Below are 18,706 nucleotides of genomic sequence, written 5' to 3'. Positions count from 1 at the left end.
AACCTCATTGGTTCTTGCAAAAGCTCAAACGTGCTGCGTAACACGAGAATGGACCTCATTGGTTCTTGCTGAAGCTCAAACGTGCTGCGTAACACGAGAATGATCCTCATTGGTTCTCGCAGAAGCTCAAACGTGCTGCGTAACACGAGAATGATCCTCATTGGTTCTCGCAGAAGCTCAAACGTGCTGCGTAACACAAGAATGATCCTCATTGGTTCTTGCAGAAGCTCAAATCATTTATCAGGCTGATATAAGTGAGGTTTATAATTGTGGGGGGGGGGGTGGTGCTGATGATCACGAAGAGACAGAGAGAGTGCACATTGTAGCTACTTACATCTACTGTGTTTACGCAACGGGAATACTCGGCTTGGCATTTTGAAATGTTTATTTGGCCGTTCAGGCGCGCAACCGAAGACAAAGACTACTATGTTGCGCTCGGAGCGCGTGCGCAGCATCCTGTCAGTAGAATTCAGGCAGGGTTAGGCTCTCCATCGTGATGTCGGTCAGCCATCACGATGGACGATGATATCGTCCATCGGCACAACCCTAGTGTGAGTGTGAGTGAGAGTGTGAGAGTGTGAGAGTGTGTGAGAGTGTGAGAGTGTGTGTGTGTGAGTGTGTGTGTGTATGTATGTTAGTGAGGTTTATAATTTTATTAAACATTTTATATGTGTGAGTGAGTGAGTTAGTGTGTGTGTCTGTGTGAGTGTGTAAAAAAGAGTGAGTGAGTGTGAGTGTGTGTGTTAGAGTGTATGTGTTATAGTGAGTGTGTGTGTGTTAGTCAAGGGCACAGCAGCATCTGTGTGACTTTCTGTCCATGATAAGACTCAAGTACAAGGTCTGACGATGGTTTTCTCATGTCTCACAACACATTCCTCTATGTGTGTGTGTGTGTGTGTGTGTGCAGTGCTGATATAGGGTTAGTGGTTTATCTGGCCTTGGCTGAGGCTCCACTGTTCTGCGTTTGTAACCCTCAATACCGGATTCAGCCAGAGTGTGTGTGTTATTTAAGGGACAAAATTTGTGGATATCCTTAAAGACAAATTAATTCAGATTTTTAAATATTTTATTGCAAGCAAGCATGCAGTTGTTGGTTTGTGTTTCAGCAGATGTCAATGTGAAGCTCCTCTTTAGCAGAGTGTGTGTATGTCATCAGATGATTGACAGGTGTGTGTGACTGACGTTTCGTGTGTGTGGATCTGAACGGCACAGACAGGAAGTAACCGAGCAGAGAATGTGCAATAACTGTTCTTCTTCCTGGAGGGAAGTGACATCATCGTCGTCATTCCCAGAAGCCCCTACACACACACACGTGTGTGTTCACTGTAGTGACGCCACTGTGTTTTGTGCGTTTGCTGCACATTTGAGCTGCTACTGTTTGTTTCCTCAGTATCGTTACATTTTACGTATGGCCCGTGAAATACGCTGATATTGTAGTTTTGTTTCAATAATTTTTTCTGCTTCTTATTTTTAATGGTTTAATAAAACCTGGTGACACTTTATTTTACGTTGTCATTGTTGACAACTGTCCATTGTTGTCATCGTCCTGACATATGTTACATGTAGTTACTGTAGTAATAATTATAAATTCTGTATTAAATTATGTGTAAAACATGCAACTTACCTAAACCTAACCAAACCCTAACCCTATAGTAGGTACATGTAGTTACTTAATATTACTCAGTACTTAAATGTATAATTACTGTGTAACAAAGACACCTTAAAATAAAGTGAAACCTAAAACCTTAATATTTAAAAGCAGGTCTAATCAAATGAATTAAATTTTTAACATTTTGTAAAACGTAATCAAATGAAATTGACACTTCTATAACAATTTTTGTAATAACAATTTCTTGATTGTGTTATTCCTTAAAAACAATGTTTTTATAAATGATTAGGGTAAGTGTACCCTTTAAGACCACTTCCAACTCTGAAGTCAAATAAAAAAGAAAGAGAAACATTTATTTTATGCTGCTCATTATTTTAACCAATCCAGTGATTTGTTACTTCCCTGACATTTTTTATTGCTTACCCAATCACATGTCGCGATGTTGAGTAAGCCCCACCCTATGTGCTGTCCCAGGGGACTCACACACACACACCTCAAAACTATTTTCAGTAGAGGTCGACCGATGTTTTGCCGATTAATCGGCACCGATAGTTGATTGGTGGAACTATCGTTATCGGCAAAAATACATACCGATAGTTTTTCCTGGTTGCGTCCGTTGCTGGAGCAGCTGAGAAGCTCGCGCTGTCATTCATTACACAGTAAGAGAGAGCTGAGAAGGGTCTGCTGGCATCATTCAGTACAAGAGCGGCCTCTAGAGGTGTAATAAAAACTATCACTGATGCCTCGTGTTGTTTATTTCGACACGTGATGCTGCGTGCTGCACTGAGAGCACACGCTGCGTGGAGAGCGCTGACATTAGATGCGCGTTTAAAGCACCGACAGCTAAAAGGTATACAGTACATTTTGTCATAATCATTATAAAGTGATTACTTTGTTGACTAGGCTAAATGCTGCATTAGTATAGCCTGGCAAGCCAGACCTACATCAAGATGTTGGGTCTGGCAACTCACCATAGACACGGCTCAATCCGAGGGGCGGGATAAATGGCTGTCTTTCAAATTCCCTCCGCACGCAATAGGACAGCTGAAGCAACCAACCAGAGCGTTTTCCTAACAGCGGAGCTAGTTGATAGATTCAACTTTTGCCATATCTGGCCGGCAAAACTACGAACACATCTTCCTTTTTTTAAGAATGACTTAAGTGCCGTTCTATGCTCTTTTCTCAAAGAAAAACCTAACTCCAAGTCCTCCAGAGTTGCGGACAAAGCCAATTCGAAAGATGTTCGCCAGCAGCAGCCGTCATTCTTTGTTTTCAAGTAGCAGGGGGAACCGTCGCAACTCTGTTGTCATTATATTAAGCCCGCCCCGCCTACTCTATACACGACGTGATTGGCCTGACCCAATTTAGGTTTTTGCAGCTCGAAAGTCAATGGAGAGTTGCTAGACTGCCCTGGCTGCAAAATACATTTTGCTGCCGCTAGGGTGCAGAGAAAGAACAGCACAACAGTAGCCTATGTTTGTTTGCCTTCGAGGCTGAGAGGACGCTAACATTAGTAGTACCTCAAGCGGTTAAAACACTGACAAAAATAAACGTAAGTCCGACCCGAATGTTTAATGTCACAATTGTTACCATCTATTTGCATTAGTTTATATCCAGCTGGTCACTTTTATGCATTACATATGCAGAGAAGTTGCATATTTAAAGCTAGAGACGTAAGATAGCAAACTCATATGTTCATACAGCCGACAGAAACATATAAACAAATCAGAAAAGCATTCGATTTCGGTTATTTTTTCATCATCTCTTTAATACATATTTTGTTATTTTGATTAGATAATCATCAAGTGTTTATAAAATAGAAGCAAAAGTGTGAGTCTATACATGTAATATTTATGTCATTCAATGCTCTGGCGTTGTAGATATTTAAAGTTGGCCATCTTTAAGCATGACTGTTTGGATTTAAATGAAATAACACTTACAATAAAATTCCATATGTAACATTAACTAAGGTTAATAACTGCAGTATAAGGATTGTTCATTATTTGTTAATTAACATGTACTAATACATTTTTAAATTAAGGTTTTTATTTGTTAACCATAGTTAATGCACTATCAAACTAACATGAATGATTATGAATGTTAGTTTGAATGATGAGGTGCAATTGTATTGCTCAAGTATTTTACCGATCAAATTTTGTTACTTTTTTGTTCATTAAGTTGGCTTGAAAAAGTACAGTTAAACAGTTACATTTTGAATGTAACTGGTTTTATTTGTTATTTAGAGTATTACTTTTTGTTTCAGTTTGAATGAATGTCTTTTATTGACTTCAATATTTATTCATATTTATATATTTATTTCATTTAGCATGTTTTCATGGTTCAATACAGTTTTATTATTTTTATAATAAATTTCAGCACTGTTTTACTTGGAGTATTATGTTTGTTTTTATCCAGTATCAATTAAAAAAATTATCGGTTGATTAATTGGTTATCGGCAAGTATGGCCCAACCTAGCTATCGTTATCGGTAAAATCCACTATCGGTTGACCTCTAATTTTCAGCCATTTCTTTGGTAACTACATTGATATTATGTTAAATAAGAGATAAATGTATTGTTTTTTTTTTGTGTATGAACAAATAGTACTTCATCATTTTATATAATTTTCCTTTAAATGGAAGTATGAGTTTTATTAGCTTGTGCTCAAAGCTAATCACAAGGTCGAAGACCTGGTTTGCACACACTGAAGCAGGGATTCTGGCCCACTCCTCCATACAGACCTTCTCCAGATCCTTCAGGTTTCGGGACTGTCGCAGGGCAATACAGACTTTCAGCTCCCTCCAAAGATTTTCTATTGGGTTCAGGTCTGGAGACTCGCTAGGCCACTCCTGGACCTTGAGATGCTTCTTACGGAGCCACTCCTTAGTTGCCCTGGCTGTGTGTTTCGGGTCGTTGTCATGCTGGAAGACCCAGCCACGACCCATCTTCAATGCTCTTACTGAGGGAAGGAGGTTGTTGGCCAAGATCTCGCGATACATGGCCCCATCCATCCTCCCCTCAATACGGTGCAGTCGTCCTGTCCCCTTTGCAGAAAAGCATCCCCAAAGAATGATGTTTCCACCTCCATGCTTCACCATCCCCTGGTTGGGATGGTGTTCTTATGTTCAAACTTTTTTATTAAACCAAATAATATTACAACACAATGGATCACAAACTATTGACACTTTTTTTTTTTTTTTTACATTAAAACTAAACCAAAGAAAATACCCACCAACTTAAAAAAAAATAAAATAAAAAATAAATAAAAATAAAATATATAATAATAATTATAAAAAATAAAAAAACATTTTTTTTTAAAAACAAGAATAGAAAAAATTGTAATGATACAAGTAGATAATATACAATACATACATACATGCGTATACACATACATAACACATACATGCGTACATACACATCTAATCACGTATTAACCAGGAGGTAGAGTTTTAAGAGAATTAAAGTAAGCAATAAAGGGATACCATTTACTGAAGAAATTGCTTTTCCGAGAACTTCTTACTTTTTCCAGTTTCAGAAAAAACATGGTATCCACTAACCATTGGGAGGTTGTTGGAGGCTTATTAGATTTCCAGTGGAGCAAAATACGGCGTCTAGCTAACAAGGAGGTAAAAGATTTAACATCCAGTTGTTTGGGACCAGATTTTTGGTACACCAAAGATTGCTATGGTGGGGCAAACATCAATTCTAATTTTTAACACTTTAGACATAATTGTAAAGTACCTGACCCAAAAATTTTGCAACATAGGACAAGTAAAAAACATGTGACTCAAATTGCAGAAAGGTGCATGACATCTGTCTTCAACATTAGGAAAGATTTCAGATAGCCTGGCCTTGGAAAAATGAATTCTGTATAATACTTTAAATTGTATGAGGCCAAGACGTGCACAAATTGTACTAGAACGTATTCTGTCCAGTGCGCCTGCCCACCAGTCCTCCTCAAAACGTTCCCCCAACTCCCCCTCCCACGCTCTTTTAATTCTGTCGATAGAACAATCACTTAGACCTAAAAGACAACCATAAATTCTTGAAATTTGTGACTTGTGATACGGATTGAGTTGCAGAAACTCTTCCCAAACCAGCAACGGGGGCAGAGATGGGAACCTAGAAAATAAGGTAGCAGAACAGTGTCTAATCTGCAAAAAACGATACAAGTGGGACTCTGACAACTCCAAATCAGAAGATATCTGTACATAACTACAAAATGTACCATCTCTGTACAGATCTCGAAAACATCTCAAGCCTTTAGCATGCCACTGCTTAAAGACAGGATCAGAAAGAGATGGGGGAAATATGTGATTTTCCAATAGTGGCATCAATGTTGAGGCAGAACTGAATTTAAAATGTCGCCTAAATTGGCACCAAATACGAAGTGTAGATACAACAACTGGGTTTTTTGTCAATGAAGCTGAAGAGACATTACATGATAAGGGTGAAGTGAGCAAAGCCAACAGAGAGGTGGATACACGTGAATTTGCTTCCAATCTGCACCATATTGTAGTGGACGAACTAAGCCAAAATGTTATCTTGTGAATATTTACTGACCAATATTAAAACATAAAATTAGGTAAAGAGAGCCCACCATTCAGGGATGGTGTTCTTGGGGTTGTACTCATCCTCCTTCTTCCTCCAAACACGCGAGTGGAGTTTAGACCAAAAAGCTAAATTTTTTGTCTCATCAGACCACATGACCTTCTCCCATTCCTCCTCTGGATCATCCAGATGGTCACTGGCACACTTCAGATTGACCGTCATCTTGCACTTCTTCCATTTTCTAATAATTGCGCCAACAGTTGTTGCCGTCTCACCAAGCTGCTTGCCTATTGTCCTGTAGCCCATCCCAGCCTTGTGCAGGTCTACAGTTTTATCCCTGATGTCCTTATACAGCTCTCTGGTCTTGGCCAATGTGGAGAGGTTGGAGTCTGTTTGATTGAGTGTGTGGACGGGTGTCTTTTATACAGGTAACGAGTTCAAACAGGTGCAGTTAATACAGGTAATGAGTGGAGAACAGGAGGGCTTCTTAAAGAAAAACTAACAGGTCTGTGAGAGCCGGAATTCTTACTGGTTGGTTGGTGATCAAATACTTATGTCATGCAATAAAATGCAAATTAATTATTTAAAAATCATGCATTTTTGTTTTAGATTCCATCTCTAACAATTGAAGTGTACCAGATGCTAAAAATTACAGACCTCTACTGCTTTGTAAGTGGGGAAACCTGCAAAAATCGGCAGTGCATCAAATACTTGTTCTCCCTACTGTATAACCGAGTCTGTGAGTCCTGAGATCCGCTGTGAGTGTGTGTGTGTGAATCCTGAGATCCGCTGTGAGTGTGTGTGTGAGTGTGTGTGAGTCCTGAGATCCGCAGTGAGTGAGTGTGTGTGTGTGTGTGTGTGTGTGTGTGTGTGTGTGTGTGAGTCCTGAGATCCGCTGTGAGTGTGTGTGAGTCCTGAGATCCGCTGTGAGTGTGTGTGAGTCCTGAGATCAGCTGTGAGTGTGTGTGAGTCCTGAGATCCGCTGTGAGTGTGTGTGTGTGAGTCCTGAGATCCGCTGTGTGTGTTTGTGTGAATCCTGAGATACGCTGTGTGTGTGTGTGTGAGTGAGTCCTGAGATCCGCTGTGAGTGTGTGTGTGTGTGTGAATCCTGAGATCCGCTGTGAGTGTGTGTGTGAGTGTGTGTGAGTCCTGAGATCCGCAGTGAGTGAGTGTGTGTGTGTGTGTGTGTGTGTGTGTGTGTGTGAGCCCTGAGATCTGCTGTGAGTGAGTGTGTGTGAGTCCAGAGTCGTTGTGTGCTGTGTGTGTCACAGCAGCGCTGAGGGCGGCTCGGCTTTGGCTAATCTGGATCAAGACAAAAATACAGAGAGAGAGAGCTTTAACTGAATGAGGCCTGAGGAAGAGCTTCATCACTAACTTCACACACATTCACTGTCACTGATGTGCTGTTTTTTTCCTGGTATGATTTTCTTATTTCCTCACTCACACACTCACCTACTCACTCACTCACTCACTCACTCACTCACTCACTCACTCACTCACTCACTCACTCAAACTTAATCACACACTCACTCACCTACTCACTAACACACTCACTAACACACACACTTACTCACTAACACACTCACTCACTCACTCACTCACTCACTCACTAACACACACACACACACTCACTAACTAACACACACACACACACACACACACACACACACACACACACACACACACACACACACACACACACACACACACACACACACACACACACACACACTCACTCACTCACTCACTGACACACTCACTCACACTCAGGCTGCGTTCCAGTCTAAAATTCTCATGCCCTTCACTCGCAAACTTCCCTTCGTCTCGTTCACACCTTTAAGAATTTGTTTAAAGGTCCCATTGCATGGATTATTTTATTATTTTAGAATGTTTCCAGGGGTGCCCTTATAATGTTATTATGTTTTTTTAGATCAAAAGTTGTTATAATTTAGAAATAAAAGGCATATTTCCTAGCCTGATTTTAGCCTCTGATTTGAATGCTCTGTTTGAAGGGGCGTGTCAGCTGTGAGACTTCATTGTAAACGCCCACTGCTGTGATTGGCTGACATGCTTGCATATGAAATATTTAGCATTACATGTGGAACTCTCTCGAAAACTTTTACTATTACAGCTATTATACGTTTTTACTATTACAGCTATCGGGATTAACGAATCGTGAGAAGTTTAAGTATTTAGATCTATTCCCATCACATAAAAGGTTGCAATGATGAGCATTGAGCAGATGACAGCCTGTTGATCGCGTGAATGAAGATCTTATCATTGCAACGCAGTTTCTGCACTCTCACTAATGCTTTCACCAATGCAAACATGAGGTAAGTACAGTAAGAGCTTCGTTGTGCAGTGTAACAGCGTCATTGATTTCATAACGAGTTTTGGCAAGTGTCCAGATAAACTCGCGCTGTGTGATTGACAGCTTGGGCGATTGGAAAGGGATTGTTCTTTGATCACTTTCTATTAATCACAGTTTAAGTAAGATTATTTTCATCCTACTAAGAGAAACAACGTGAAGTTGATCGTTTAGTCACTGGCTTGATTTACTGATGAATAAACAGTATTGAACGACTTTGAGAGAAAGATTATCTGTCTGAACTTGAACAATTACACATCAGAAATTCACATAACCCACTGGTTCTTCAAAAGGGTTGGATGAAGGAACTAAAAAAATACTTTTGTGTTCATTTGTACATCCAAACACTGAGCAACTGCCATGATCCGCTCGTTTGCAAGCCATGATGTCTCTCGAGGAAAAACCAATATCGCTGAAGTAGACTCGCTCCCTCTGTCAAAATCGAGGGAACGAGGGTCTGTCCATATAAACTTCCCTCATCCACTTCATGAAGTGGAACGCACTTCAAAATGGCGGCAGGGATTCCCCCGAGGGGAAGTGTTTAGGGAAGTTCGCAAGTGCGTGTCTAAAAGTGGACTGGAACGCAGCCTCACTCACTCTCACTCACTCACTCTCACTCACTCGCTCACTCACACACACACACACACACACACACACACACACACACACACACACACACACACACACACACACACACACACACTCACACTCTCTCTTACTCACTCACTCACTCTCACTCACTCACTCACTCTCTCTCACTCACTCACACTCTCACTCACTCACACTCTCACTCTCTCTCACTCTCACTCTCTCACTCACTCTCACTCACTCACTCTCTCTCACTCACTCTCAGTCTCACTCACTCTCACTCTCTCTCTTACTCACTCGCTCACTCACTCACTCACTCACTCACTTACTCTTAGGCTGCGTTCTGGGCTGCGTTCCAGTCCAAAATTGTCATGCCCTTCACTTGCTAACTTCCCTCCGTCTCGTTCACTCGGATGTACGTCATTGCGAGTGCCCACTACTGGCGGAAACTGCAATGGGCTGAATTGGAACGTCCTAAGCCCTTGATCACTTGGAATCAGCTGTGGAGTTTATTTATTATTTACATTTGTTTTCCCTATAAGAATTTGTTTAATGCAGATTTTTTTTTTTTTTTTTTTTTTACTAATTATCAAAATAAAATATAGTCCTACAAAGCTATTATTACCAGAGCATGTGATCAGAGCAGGTCATTTTACCATTGTTGCCCAGCATGACTATACCAGCTCAGCAAACAGAAGTCTACTACTGAGACATTTCACGTTATTTGGACTTTGCTTTTCCAGTGCGTGATCGGTACATGATTGGAGCGTTTGGGCCGTGATCGACAGAGCGGAACATTGAGCAGAGAGCGCAGCAGCGCGCCGGCACACACACAAACACACACACACACACACAGCGCGGTGCACACACGGAGCAGAAAAGACCCGCTCATGAAAGCTGCGAGAGAATGAAACCTGATCGCCGAACACGGAGGGGCGGTACGGCATATTTTCGGCCTTTTCAAAAGCAGCCGCAACAGGAAATCATTAAAACGAGGCAAAAAAAAAGTGCTGCGTTAATTGCGTTATTTATTTTTAACGCGTTAAACATCTCAAATTAATTCACCCAGCCCTAATTTTTTCCCTTTAAGAATTTGTTTAATGCAGCATCCAAATGTATATAGGTGTGTGTTTGGGTTGTTTTAAATAAAAAAAATATATATAATTAATATATCATAGAGTTGTTTGTTGTGGTGGTGATTAGACGAGATTTGTGGGGATGTCACAATCGTACTGCATTGTGGGACATATACACACTCACACACACTCACCGCTTTCAAATGAGCTCAACCTCAACATGTGATGCAACTAACCAGAACTCTAGTGTGTAACTGACCTAGAGTGACTTTAACCCAGACTAAAGGCGGGCGTACACGGTGCGAGTTCGGACACCCCGGAGGTCGTGAGATATTGCACACGTTAGAGTCAGTCAACTTGATAATCGCGTCAAAGCAGCTGGTACACGGCACGACTGTCCTGCACGAATCCTGTCCCGAGCCGGCGGCAATCACGTGAGCTTTCGCGCTAAACACAGAGACAGGAGCTTTCAATGTTGCAAGCAACAATGCGAGCATCACCGATTTCCACGTGTTAATCTGCGAGCTCGTAAAACAGCGCCTTAACACTCTCTCAGACTAAAGGGGGTCGCACACCGGACGCGCAGCGCAGCGCCACGTCTTGAGAGGCGGTATTAACATTAAGTGACATGGCATCTGACGCACAGAAGCCATGGCACATGTCACTATGCGTATTGGCACATCCGGTGGCACATCCGGTCTTCATTGGCATGTGCCAGTGGATAGTGGCATGTGTCACTGACATTATTGGCATGTGCCAGTGGTGGATAGTGGCATGTGTCACTGACATTATTGGCATGTGCCAGTGGTGGATAGTGGCATGTGTCACTGACATCGCGACACACTCACTGACACTGACATGACACCGAGTCGCGGAACATGTCACCGTGTTGCGACACCTCCAGTACAGTGACTGACAGATTAATCGAACACCTATAGCCTACTGATGTAATTGTGGCACAAAATCCTAAATAAATAGCCTAATTTTGTAATATTTTAAAATATCAATTAAATGAATTAAAGTGCATTAATATTTTTTCAAACATGTTATTTGTGTCACGTCTGTATTTGAATTGGTATGTGCCACTGAATGTTTTGTAATACCAGTGCTACTTTATGTTGTTTATCTCGCAAAGTCACAAACTGCCCATTCTAGGAAAGACACAAAATAAATCTATCATGGGTCACTACGAATAACAATAACGTATTAACAGTCGCGTCCGTTACTGTAAACCTTTATTTTTGCGTGATGCTGCACAGACGCACGCCAGTAGGTGTCAGTATAAGTGAGTGTAACACTGGCCAGCGCAATATTCTCATCTGTGGCTTTAATATTTCAATATTTCTTTTATTAAAAATCATTTGTTTGTTAGGCTATGTAGGCCTATCTGAAAAGGAGTATACCGAGCTACTAGCAATATTCTTTATTTATACAAGTGCAAAAAAGTGCTCAGTGCATTTTAAAAATTCAACAAACGTTCGGTCGCACAGGACCTTCCTCAGTACCTTTAATATTTCAAAAATAATTTTATGGAATTATTCAATAAATAAAATAATTTTTTGTTGTACAAATTAACTATGTGCATATGTTACATAATCTACATTATACTCCGGCAGACAGCTGCAGGTGTCACTACTGGAGGTGCCACAACATAAAGAGACATGTCAGTTTTAGTGACACCTACCAGTGGATATTGACATGCGTCACTAAAACGTGAGATGTGCCAATGGATTGCGTCATATGCCACTTGCATAACAATTTGCTTTATGCTGTCAAAAAATATGATTTATAACATCGCTAAGTTAATGTGTAGCCTACAACATACATAATTCGATACAATTATTTTGAAATATTAAAGCCACAGATGAGAATCTTGCACTGGCCAGTGTTACACTCACTTATACTGACACCTACTGGCGTGCGTCTGTGCAGCATCACGCAAAAATAAAGGTTTACAGTAACGGACGCGACTGTTAATACGTTATTGTTATTCGTAGTGACCCATGATAGATTTATTTTGTGTCTTTCCTAGAATGGGCAGTTTGTGACTTTGCGAGATAAACAACATAAAGTAGCACTGGTATTACACAACATTCAGTGGCACATACCAATCAAATACAGACGTGACACAAATAACTTGCACTTAAATTCGTTTAATTGATATTTTAAATATCACAAAATTAGGCTATTTATTTAGGAGGGCCTATTTGTCAGTCACTGTACTGGAGGTGTCGCAACACGGTGACATGTTCCGCGACTCGGTCTCAGTCAGGTGTCATGTCAGTGTCAGTGTGTCGCGATGTCAGTGACACATGCCACTATCCACCACTGGCACATGCCAATAATGTCAGTGACACATGCCACTATCCACTGGCACATGCCAATGAAGACCGGATGTGCCACCGGATGTGCCAATACGCATAGTGACATGTGCCATGGCTTCTGTGCGTCAGATGCCATGTCACTTAATGTTAATACTGCTACCGGACGTCTTTTCATTTCGAACACATTATTCTCTATGAGTGTACACAGACCGGCGGCGCCTTTCGGCGTCTGTCCGCGGCGCCCAGCAACGGCTCAGGACCGTGTTCAAAATCCTGCCGCGCCACAGAGCGCCATTTACATAGCTTTATATTAAATTTACATTTATTTGTCTCAAATCATAGTTAATGTATATGTTCAATGTAGGAGCCATACTTACCACCTTATTTAATTTGTATAAATTTGTTCATTTAAATATCAGTTTGTTATTTATTGTTAATTGTTTATTTCTCTGAGTGTGTGCCCTCTATAGGTGAGAGGTGAAAAGTTGCATAAAGGATAGGCCACCCCTGACAGGAAGGGGGCGCTGGTGCAAGAGCACACAGTCTTTTGACCGTACACTTGGAGCTAGGGTGGCATGGTGCAACAAACGTGCAAGCGGCCTAAAAGTTGTTTGTTTTGTTTTATGCTACAATGCATCTTTATTTTTTATTTAATAAACTTCAGTTATTTGTTTGAAACATCAACACGCCTCTCTGGATCTATGTATGGTACGCGTCAGAAACATAGCATCAGCATCTCCCACAGTGGACAAGAAACAAGGATTAAAAATAGGAGACTTGTTTTTACCACTACAACATGTCAAAAGACTTGCTTTGAAAATGGACTTGTGAAAATGGAATATGTTTGGGAAAGAGTATCCTTAAACTTGAACGGAGTGGATGGACTGTTTGAAGACCGCATGGCATTGGTTGCAGAGAACAAAGGAAACATCTCAAAGAGGTATGTGTTTGCGGAAACAATGTGCTGAGTTAAAATTGAATGTTATTGGAAAGACTTTCAAGTTTGATTCTGCAAACTGTGGATGAAAGGATTAATTTGATGAAAGAGTTCAAAGGTCTTGATGCATGCCATTTTAAAGAGGAAATCAAAGGAAATTTGAAAAGTTTGTGTCGTTGGAAAGAGGACATTTGCTTGTTGGAAAAATGGACGAGTCTTATCTAGAACAATTCCCAAACTCAGCTCAAAAAGACTTGAATGAGGTTGCTGCTCGTTTGAAAGCCTCTCGAGCAGGCAAGATGGCACACCTTACAAGATGAATGAATATTGTTAACTCTTTGATGACTGATGCTGAATATCTTGAAGAAGTAAAGGGAAACATGATGAAGTTCAATGAAATGTTTGATGAATTCAAGTCTCTTCAAGATTCATATGTACAAGTGTTGAGTGAAGAGGATAAAGTTGAAGACCTGGAAACATGGTATGAACCAAGAATGAAACAAGTTGATATGTTTGTTTCTACTGTTGAGAATTGGATGTCTACTATTCAAGAACCTGACTCTCAAACTAGTACTCAAGTTTCTTCTGCTCTAAAAGTGAATGACCAGCTAAATGATGATGAAGATAACACTTCAGTTGTTTCATCTGTGAGTAGCAGTAGGTCTGGCAGATCTAGCAGATCACATTCAAGCAGATCAAGTGTGTCAACATCAGTCTCAGTGCGTATCTGTGCAGAGGCAGAGAGGGCAGCTTTACTTGCCAAAGCCAATGCGCTGCAGCGAAAACATGCTATAGAGAAGAAAGAGGAGGAACTTAGAAAGATGAAGGAGGTGTGGGAAGTTCAAGCTGAAATTGCTGCAAACACAGCAAAAATTGAGTATCTCAAAAATGCTGAGACCTCAATAACCAATGGAAATGCTGTCGAAGAAGATGCCATGAATGTGTATTGTAAAGAGATGCTGGATAAAAACCTCTCCAGTGCAACAAACGCACAAGATGTGCGCCCAAAAGAAACTTTCCCAACTCAGACTGCAAGACATTCTTATCCTCAGAATATCAATGCAATTCAACAATCCACCACTGTGAACACTGACTCCAAATCCCCTGCACAAATCTCTCATACAGCTCAAGCAAGACCTCAAGAAAGTAGAGAATCATCTTCTAATGTCATTCAAGGGCCTGATCTTGCTAGAATTCTTCAAAAACAAAACAACTTGACAGACATGCTTGTAAAACAACAACTTCTTTCCACCTTACCAAGAGGGGAAATTCCTATGTTTAGTGGAGATATTCTGCAGTACAGGTCATTCCTTCATTCTTTTGAGCACATCATTGAAACTAAGACGGATGATAATTCAGACAGGCTGCACTTTCTCATTCAGTACACAAGAGGGCTACCACAGGAGCTGGTAAGAAGTTGCCAACACATGTCACCGAACCAAGGTTACCAAAAGGCAAAGCAGCTATTGAAAGAACACTTTGGTAATGCATATAGGATTTCGTGTGCTTATATCGAGAAAGCACTCTCCTGGCCTTCAATCAAACCAGAAGATCCAAAGGCTTTACAGGCCTTCGCATTGTTTCTTAGAAGCTGCTGTAATGGTATGGAAGACTTGGAGTTCATGGAAGAGCTGGACACGGTCTCCAATATGAGGAGTATTGCTTTTAAACTCCCATACAAGCTCAGAGAGAGGTGGCGCACAAAGGCATTTGAGTTGCAAGAACAGAGGAGGACCAAGGTAAAGATGGCAGATCTCGTCTGCTTCATTGAAAAACAAGCTAACATTGTCTCAGACCCAATATTTGGTGATATCCAAGACTCAAGCCCAAGTAAAGGAAAGCCCAAAGTATTGAAACCCAAATCCAAAGGCAGTTTTGCTACCAATGTGCATGTGAACTCACCACAGACGGCATCTAAGGATTCCCAGCCAAAGTCATGTCTTTACTGTAACAACGAACATGATTTGATGTCATGCTTGCAGTTTGAAAAGCAGCCACACAGGGAAAAGATCAACTTTATTAGACAGAATGGAATCTGTTTTGGGTGTTTAATCAAAGGAGGACATCTGAGTAAAGACTGCACACAGCATCTTTACTGCTCCATATGCAACAAACAGCATCCAACTGTGTTACACATTAAAGCGTTGGAATCTTCTAAACAACTTAAGAAAACACCTGTGAGTAGCACACAGGTCTCTCTTCAAGATGGTAAGCATGCTGGAGTCAGAAACATGCAGATTTATACAGAATGTTTGTTGTCGATTGTACCAGTACAGGTTAAAAGTTCGAAAGGAAGTAAAATTCTGCACACATATGCCTTTCTTGATCCTGGTAGCTCGGCAAGCTTCTGCACAGAGGATCTTATGAGGAAACTCAACATTACTGGAAGAAAGACCAATATTCTTCTTCGAACAATGAGCCAGGATAAGTCTGTGCCCTCTTACATTGTCAGTGGGTTGGAAGTTTCTTCGCTGGAAGAAAGTAACTTCATCCACCTGCCAGAAGTCTACACCCAAAAGATCATGCCTGTTGACACCTGTAACATTCCCACAAAGGAAGAACTATCTAAATGGCCATACCTGAGTCAGGTACAGTTTCCTAGGATTCCAGCCAAGGTGGAGTTGTTGATTGGAAGCAATGCTCCCAAAGCCATTGAACCTTGGGAAATCCTTAATAGCCAAGGGGATGGGCCTTATGCAGTTAAGACCCTACTAGGATCGGTTATTAATGGTCCTTTACAAGGCAAAAACACAGCAAACAGAAACAGCTGTGATGGTGGTGTTGTTAACAGAATTTCTGTCTCAAACTTGGTTACCAAGTTACACAATTACCAAGTGGCAGTACAGCGACTTCAAAGTTTGAAAAGAAAGTTCAAGAGGAATGAAAAATTCAAAACCGACTATACTGAATTTCTAACAGAAGTCATAAATAAGGGCTATGCTGAAGTGGTGCCGCAACAAGAGCTGAAAAGATCAGATGGTCAATTGTGGTACATCCCACATCATGGTGTATATCATCCCCAAAAACAGACCATAAGGGTGGTCTTTGACTGTGCTGCTACTTTTCAAGGTAAATCCCTCAACTCAGAACTTCTTCAGGGCCCTGATTTGACCAGCACACTTTTTGATGTTTTGACCAGATTTCGCCAAGAACCTGTAGCAGTTATGACAGATATCAAAGCAATGTTCCATCAGGTCAGAGTGTCAAGATCAGATGTTGACTTCTTGCGATTCCTCTGGTGGCCAAGTGGTGATGTTAGCATGCCTGCTGGGGAACATCGAATGTTGGTACATCTATTTGGGGCAGTCTCATCCCCCAGCTGTGCAAACTTTGCTCTGAGGCAAACAGCCAAAGACAACAAAAACTGTTTTCGAACTGAGGTGATAAACACTGTTGAGAACAACTTCTATGTAGATGATTGCTTGAAGTCCCTTCCAACAGAGCATGAAGCAGTAGAATTGGTGAAAGACCTAACATCTCTCTGTCAAACAGGAGGATTCCACCTCACAAAATGGGTGAGTAACAGTCGCACTGTTCTTGCACATATTCCAAAAGAAGACAGAGCTCAGAATGTAAGGGAATTGGATCTCGATAGGGAAAAGCTTCCCACTGAAAGAGCTCTTGGATTGTTGTGGTGCGTGGAGAATGATGTTTAAGTTCAATATCACTGTTCAATATCACTGAGTGCGCGGCCTCCGTACTGCACTCCCCAGTATTCATCTTGCGAATCTCCGATCTCTTCCTAACAAAATGGACGAACTTCTTCTCCTCACCCGCACTAACAAGGATTTTTTAAACTCCGCTGCTCTGTGCTTCACTGAAACCTGGCTGAGTGAAGCCATACCGGACAACGCACTACATCTGCCGGGCTTTCAGCTGTTCCGAGCGGATCGCATCGCGGAACTAACGGGGAAAACGAGAGGTGGTGGATTGTGTTTCTACATTAACGAAAGTTGGTGTTCAGATGTAACAACACTGAAGAAGATGTGCTCTCCTAATTTAGAGGCACATTTCATAAACTGTAAACCTTTCTACTCGCCGCGGGAGTTTTCCTCATTCATTCTCGCGAATGTTTACATTCCTCCAGACGCGTGTGTGAGCGCGGCGATACAACAGCTGGCTGAACATATAGCTGAAATGGAACAAAGGTACCCAGACTCTCTTTTAATCATTCTTGGGGATTTTAACAAAGCAAATCTCTCCCGTGAACTGCCAAAATACAGACAGCATGTTACATGTCCTACCAGAGACAGTAATATATTGGACCACTGTTACACCACGATAAAGAATGCGTATCACTCCGTCCCACGGGCAGCTTTGGGGCTCTCTGATCATTGTTTGGTTCATCTTATACCGACCTACAGGCAGAAACTGAAATCAGCTAAACCTGTAATAAGGACTGTAAAAAGATGGACCAACGAAGCAGAGCAGGATCTACAGGCCTGCTTCGATTGCACTGATTGGACTGTTTTTGAAGCTGCAGCCACCGATCTGGATGAGCTCACAGATACTGTAACATCATATATCAGTTTCTGTGAGGATACATGCATTCCTACCAGGACATTCTTATCATTCACTAATGATAAACCATGGTTTACTGGGAAACTCAAACAGCTTCGTCATGCCAAAGAGGATGCTTACAGAAGTGGGGATAAAATATTGTATAACCAGGCCAGAAACAGACTGACAAAGGAGATCAGAGTTGCTAAAAGAAGCTACTCTGAAAAGCTGAAAAACCAGTTTTCAGCCAACGACCCGGCATCAGTCTGGAGAGGCCTGAGGAACATCACCAACTACAAATCACCATCCCCCCGATCTGTGGAGAATCAACAACTGGCTGACACTCTCAATGCATTCTATTGCAGGTTTGAGAAGCCCAGACTCACACCTCACACCCGCTCTGATGTGCACTTCACACATCCACCATCACCTCCTGCAACCCCTCTCCTCCCCCCTTCTGCCATCCAACCTGAGCTTAAGGTCTGTGTGGAGGACGTGAGCCGAGTCTTCAAAAAACAGAAGACTAGGAAAGCTTCAGGCCCAGACGGCATCTCATCTGCTTGTCTAAAAGCCTGCGCTGACCAACTGGCCCCAGTCTTCACGCAGATCTTCAACAGATCATTGGAGCAGTGTGAAGTTCCCTGCTGCTTCAAACGCTCCACTATCATTCCGGTTCCCAAAAAACCTAAAATCACTGGACTTAATGACTACAGACCTGTCGCTCTCACGTCTGTGGTCATGAAGTCGTTTGAAAG

General features: G+C 41.5%; 1 protein-coding gene and 1 long non-coding RNA gene across 2 annotated transcripts; one reads left to right on the top strand and one right to left on the bottom strand.

Moving 5' to 3' along the window:
* Positions 1-2,471: 2,471 nt before the first annotated feature.
* On the bottom strand, positions 2,472-8,941 carry LOC309507757. Its single transcript, XR_014209235.1, has 3 exons — positions 6,208-8,941; positions 3,819-4,708; positions 2,472-3,475 (listed from the first exon to the last, which is right to left on the bottom strand). It is a non-coding gene; the product is annotated as an uncharacterized lncRNA (long non-coding RNA).
* A 3,371-nt stretch (positions 8,942-12,312) lies between these two features.
* On the top strand, positions 12,313-17,107 carry LOC309507352 (uncharacterized protein; the record flags this gene model as incomplete). Its single annotated transcript, XM_082181520.1, has 2 exons — positions 12,313-13,515; positions 13,743-17,107. Exon 2 carries the CDS (start codon positions 13,772-13,774, stop codon positions 17,105-17,107), a length of 3,336 nt encoding a protein of 1,111 aa, XP_082037646.1. The 5' UTR covers positions 12,313-13,515; positions 13,743-13,771.
* Between the last annotated feature and the right edge of the window lie 1,599 nt (positions 17,108-18,706).

The sequence above is a fragment of the Leuciscus leuciscus genome, assembly GCF_965113295.1.
Source record: "Leuciscus leuciscus genome assembly, chromosome: 10".
Taxonomy (NCBI): Eukaryota; Metazoa; Chordata; class Actinopteri; order Cypriniformes; family Leuciscidae; genus Leuciscus; species Leuciscus leuciscus.
The sequence above is the reverse complement of the archived record's forward strand: the minus strand, read 5'-3'. Positions and strand labels throughout refer to the sequence as shown.